The 6,000-nt window shown below is 42.7% G+C and overlaps 1 protein-coding gene across 1 annotated transcript in view; it reads left to right on the plus strand.

The window, feature by feature from the left end:
- The window catches only part of JAGN1 (jagunal homolog 1), a 79,233-nt gene extending 77,433 nt beyond the window's left edge, over positions 1-1,800 (plus strand). Inside the window, exon 3 of the mRNA XM_069643261.1 lies at positions 709-1,800. Within this exon, the coding sequence (XP_069499362.1) occupies positions 709-1,171 (463 nt within the window). The 3' untranslated portion in view covers positions 1,172-1,800. The remainder of the gene's footprint in view (positions 1-708) is intronic.
- The last annotated feature ends 4,200 nt before the right edge of the window (positions 1,801-6,000 follow it).

A 6,000-nucleotide genomic window follows, 5' to 3' on the forward strand; every position in this document is an offset into this window, starting at 1 on the left:
CTCTTTCCAACTACTCGCTCCTTTTCCATTGGAACTGCCTCCCCCTCCCCGTCCTCTCTACTCCCTCCTACCCTACCTTCCGCACTTCTCTAAAATCATCTCTCTTCCATTCACCTCCCTAACAACTTTTGCTTCCTCTTATCTCTGCTACTACCTCTTCCCTCACCTCCTACTCCCTCTTCTGTACCACTTCACCCTCTCCTTCTTCTCTACTCCCTCCTACCCTACTTCCCTCACTTCTCTAATCTTATTCCTTCCATTCTTTTCCCTTGAACCTTCTCGCTTCCTTTCCTACTTCTGCTTTTACCACTACTCATACCTCCTACTCCCTCTCAAACCTTGGTCCCTCTCTACTCTCGCCTTACCTCATCAATAATGTAAATTGTTCCTTGTACTCTTTTCTGGTTGTGATTCAATTGTTAATTAATGCTTGTTGTAGTTTGCTTGTTCCTCTTGTAAAGCACTTTGGATTAAAGCGCTATATAAATTTAATAAAATACAAACTGTTCACAAAATATTTTTTCCAAGGGTGTGTAAGCATTCCAAATATGTAAGCCTACTGTTCAGTGAGTATGCAAATTTCTCTGTATTGCGTAAAGCACTGGTTGAGCCGGTGTGCTATCTGGCAAACGCAGGGCGACTCAAGTTGGCTGTGTACACTGTATTGCCACAGTATCTCACGAGTTGATCTTTTGCTTTGTGTTTCAGCGTGTCTCTGAAGTCTGAAATTAAGAGGCTCATCTATGCCCACGTGCTCATCTGGCTTCTGCTGGCAGCGCAGATGTGTGTGGCCCATCTGAACTTGGTGTCCCACGATCGGGTGGCCATGCCGTACCAGTGGCAGTACCCCTACCTGCTCAGCATCATCCCTTCTCTCATCGGCCTGCTCTCCTTTCCCCGCAATAACATCAGCTACCTGGTCATCTCGATGATCAGCACTGGTCTGTGCTCAATCGCTCCGCTCATCTACGGCAGCATGGAGATGTTCCCCATGGCCCAGCAGCTATACCGGCATGGCAAGGCCTACCGCTTCATCTTCGGCTTCTCGGCAGTGTCCGTCCTGTACCTCGTCATGGTGGTGGTGGTGCAGGTCCACGCCTGGCAAATCTACTACAGCAAGAAGCTGCTGGACTCTTGGTTCACAAGTACACAAGAGCGAAAGAAGAAATGATGTGTGGATTGGATTCCGTGCTTTATGCTCAAGATCACACTGCACTACCACTGTCAAACTGAGAACAATCCACCCAACCTTTTTTGAGAACTTGGTTTCAATTCTTCCCACCAATCTTTTATTACAGAACATTGTACCCTATTGCGGGGTGGGTTAAGTGGTCTTCATGTGCCGCACGTTTCTTTAAATTGAGCCATAATTTAGAGCAGTCAATCCTCAATCTGCTTCTGTGTATCAAGATACAACAATATTTATGCAGATTCCTCTGGGACGTGACTGACTCCGTACACGAGCACAATGGGAATTTTCTTAAAGCTCTGCATGAGGCGCAAGATTGGGACAACAAATAGCAAACCATTTTTTTTTCTTTTTACGTTCGCCTGATGTTGGCATGATTATAATGATTATATAGATCCGTTATCCAGCAGTGCAGGGCTATTCATGTTGCTCGTCGATTCTTCTTGCTGGTGTTTACTCTGGGATCTGAATCTTATGCTCCAACAAGTTATGCTAATTCCCACCCGTCAGATCTGCTCTTAAGCTAACAATACCGTGGATTTACAAAGGCATGAGTAAAGCAACTTTGTCTGACCTTTTTATTAATGGAAAATTAAAGTATTTGCTGAGAACTTTTGCCCCAAATATCAAAATTTTTATTTCGATATCCCCCCTTCCTCTCATCCCAACCCGCCAAGAGGAAGCTGAATGGCTTTTCTGTTGAGAATTTGGAGGAGTAATTCTAATACGTTTAAAAACCAAAAAGTAAAGTTGATTTCTTCGGCATCCTTATCTTTCAACAATGGCTGTGCTTTTAGTAATTACTGAAACCTCTGCTGCTGGAGAACCTGCGCTTGAATTGTGTGTTAATTCCTATATTTTGACTGTTGCATGAATGGAAACAGATTGCTTTTAAAAAAATGTATTGCAACCTTTTAAATATTTTTTTTAAACTTTACTTTTAATGGTTTTTATCCAAAACAGAAAAGACCGAGCAATAATTAACAATGCAAGCATCATAAAATAAACACCATGTGTAGTCTTCATTTTCTCTCCCTCCCCCACAGAAACGTTCCCTAAATAACTAAATCTAAATTCCACTGGCTTTCCAAATAAAGAAAGGGCATTCTGCGAAGTAGTAGAATGCTTAAACCTCACCCTACCCCACATTTTCCTTCACAAGTCTGGTAGAGTCTTCCCATGATAGTCCCTTTATGTCTCCCCAAATTGGTTCTGAAACATCCACTCTCCTTCCATTTCTGAGATCCCTCAATGTAATGATGCTGTAATCTTTTTCATTAACTAAAGATCCCTAGCCTTAGCAGTCCGTTCCATATGGCCAGGTAGGTGTACCCTTTTCAATGCATGGCCGTACATCCCTTGCTGCCAACAACAAAAAGTGCACCATATGAGACCCTGTCCTCCAACCCACCTCATCTGCTTCCAAACCAAAAAGTATTAACATGGGTTCCAAACTTCTTTTTGATCCATCTCAAGAACTCTGTCCAGTAGATCTGCACCTTATTACAACTCCATCACATGTGCCGATAATTAGTTTGTTACCCACAGTCGTGCCAGCAATGTGGACTCGCTGTAGGGATTATTTGGGAAAGTATAACTGGGTCATATTGCCACCGTTGTAGTAATTTGATTCCGTGGAGTTTATACTGACAAGCCACAGACATCTTAAACGCTAAAGCTAGGAAGGAAAGAACCAGAAGTCAGGCCTGCTCTGTCTATGCCTGAAGACTCAGGACATTCCTTCCTGTCAACATCAGACTCGCTCCCTCGTTTCTACAGTCCAGGAAGGAGCTCAAGACCTTCCTCTTCAAGCAATGGCTTCTCTCTCTCGCAGCTAGGTCCACACATCCTCCGCACCCCAGCCTACCTGAGAAAGTGTGATCTGTTCCCCCATTGTTCCCCTCCATAGTTGATCCCTTGCTACCAATTTGCCCAACCTCCTCTTAGCTACCTTCTCTCCTGTTTCTCTTCTCCCCCGTATGATTTTAAAGCTCTGTTGCTTCCTGAAGATAGGCCCACGTCAATAAGATCCCTACTAAGTCAATAACTAAAATAACCTGTAATGTCACTCACAAACTCTCCCATTACGTAGCATGAAATTAGGCGTGTCTAAGTGTGAACCCAGCACTTATCACTCAATTGGAGCACTGCCTAAGCAAACCTCCTAGTTCAACGTTCCGTGTCTATTATGGAATGCTACTATAGGGCTGTTTGGGAATTCTTACGAGTACTTAGAATTGACAATTAACAAAACAATATCCTTGGATGTACCTGACCACGTCTCTTTAGCACTGCTTCAATTAAGTGGCATGTTTTTCTGACCGGACTATTAAAGGTTTCCACAAGTGATGGACTCTGTGGCTCTCCCTGAGAGATGCACACCTCCCTGAACATGCTACCAGGCCAGAACTGTTGCCTCCAGAGAGCTGAGCAATCCACTGTGGGTGCGCGAACGGTGGTACGCTGCACCAGGCAGACAAGTGGTGCAGTAGGGGGCATTCAGTCCTTGCTGCATGTGGGTGTGCAGAGCATGTCTGCAGCAGCAGCATGAACAGGGGAAGGGTAAAGGCGATTTGGTGGGTCAGTCGCCATTTAAGGAGATGTGGAGACAAGGTATCAAGGTTTTCCATCCTACTGCTCTTTTTAATATTTCTCTTCTTAGTTCAACCTTTCCTTCCTCATTTAAACACTTCCATTCTTCCCATTCTAAAGACCTCTTCCCTTGACCCCCTCTCTTCCTGCTACTTTTGTACCCATTTCTCTTCTTCCCCATCTCTCGAAGCGTCCCAAACGTCTTTTCTATTCCAAGGGTTCTACTTTTGTCACTGAAAACTTTAATCTTCCTTGTTCCCAGTCTGGCGTTTGTCCTCTCCGCTTCACCCAAACTGCTTTCCTTTCTGTTTGTGATTCCTGGCTTTCTGCTCGTTACTCTAAGCACTCTTCTCTTTTGATTCTTTTGGATTTATTGGCAGCTTTTGACACTGTGGATTATACTCTTCTATTTCTTTCGGGTTCTGTGGTTCCGTTTTATCTTGGTTTCGTTCATGTTTATCTAACTAAACGTATTTGATATCTTGGGCTGGGTCCTCTTCTGACACACTACCTCTTTATGGCATTCCTCAAAGTACTGTTTTAGGTGCTTTTTCTTTTCCCTCTCTACACATCTCCTCTTGCTGCTATCATCTCTTCTTTTGGAATATCCCATCATTTCTATGCAGGTAATACCAACCTTTTTCTGTCCTTTTCCTTTTCATTTTCTGTTCATAATAATCTTACCTCTTGTCTTCTATTAAATCATGGATGTCGGATCTTTTTCTCATCTTAAATGCTAATGCTATTCCTTCTTTTGTCTCATTTCCTCCTTCACGGCTACCTATTTCATCTTCTGCTCGTAATCCTGGTCGTTACCTTGATACTGATTTATTATCTCATCACATCTCTTTTGGTGTTTGTCGCTATCTGTTACACATTAACATGTCTTGTGTTTTTTTTCTTACGTTTGATGCCGACGAGCGTTTGATTTCTTTTTTCCTGATTATTTTGTAAATTTTGTTTTGTATAGTTTTAAACGTCACACAAACAGTTAAGAAAAAAATCAATAACAGACAATTAAGTCAATTACAAAATTATTCATATTTACATACATTTTCACGATTATTCTATTGCTCTGCCACACTCGTTAGACTCCCTGTGCTTCGCTTGGTCCCTTTTTTTAAAGTCGGTTTTCAATGCATTTAGTCATCTCCTATACCTTCTTTTCCCCTCATGACTCAATTTCTCTGCCTCTCATCTCAATTTTATCATTGTCTCTTTTGTCTTTAAATACCTCTATGGCTTTGCACACCCTTATCTAACCCTTTGTTTCTTTTTGTTCTCCTGCACATGTTCTTTGTTCTCGGTCTCCATTCCTTTTATCAGGTCCTCGTCCTCCCTGTGCCCAATAACAATTTCACTCTATTACTTTGTCAGCTCCTTCTCACTGGAATTCTGTTCCCCTATTGCTTCGTTCTATTACTTTCTCTCTATTTTGTACTACTCTTAAGACCTATCTTCTTCAATTAGAACGACAACCATGAATACCATTTTGTAGTTTTTAACCCTGCGTTTTATTATACTAAGTGTGTTCTCTGTTCAGTGTTTTGGCATGAAGGGCTATATAAGTCACAAAAGCAAAGATAATAGATGGTCTTCAAGGGACCCCACACCACCTGTCCCCAGAATTTAAGCTGGGTGAATGTCAGGAGGTCAATTGAGCCAGTCTATGTTGCACTATGGGTGACAAGCAGCCTAGTGGCAACAAAAGGCAACAACCGGTTTAGGGTCTGTGCAGACAGAAGAGATCTTAACAGGAACATCTGGGTTGAGACAATGCCAATGCTTTACCTCTTGCAAAACCTTAACTTCATAAGAGAAGTGAAGGTGTTCTCGGTTTCTCAATTTGTCCTCGGCAATGCCGTTAAAGGCTAGTGGTTTTCCAAATAGATTGGGCAATCAAGGAAGCATCAGAACCAGATAACGAGGAGCAACCAAGGGCATTTCTGATGCTTGCGGGCCATTGTTGTAGATGGTGATCTTTTTCTGATCTTTCCATTAAGCAGAAACATGAAGGGAGATCAAGGAAAAAATGTAGCACACTAGCTCTGTGACAGTCAAAGTAGACACCAGAGCGAAGGGGTTAGCCACAGTTCTTTCTCGTGTGTGAGGAGAACAGGAAAGTGCAATACTATTTAGCTTTTAAGGTGGCGGAAATTAGATACACCCTCACTGAGGGAGAGTTCCTGGCGCGTGTGCATGGTATGAATGGATTTCAC

The sequence above is a fragment of the Ambystoma mexicanum genome, chromosome 2p (assembly GCF_040938575.1).
Source record: "Ambystoma mexicanum isolate Mex_15411 chromosome 2p, UKY_AmexF1_1, whole genome shotgun sequence".
Classification (NCBI taxonomy): Eukaryota; Metazoa; Chordata; class Amphibia; order Caudata; family Ambystomatidae; genus Ambystoma; species Ambystoma mexicanum.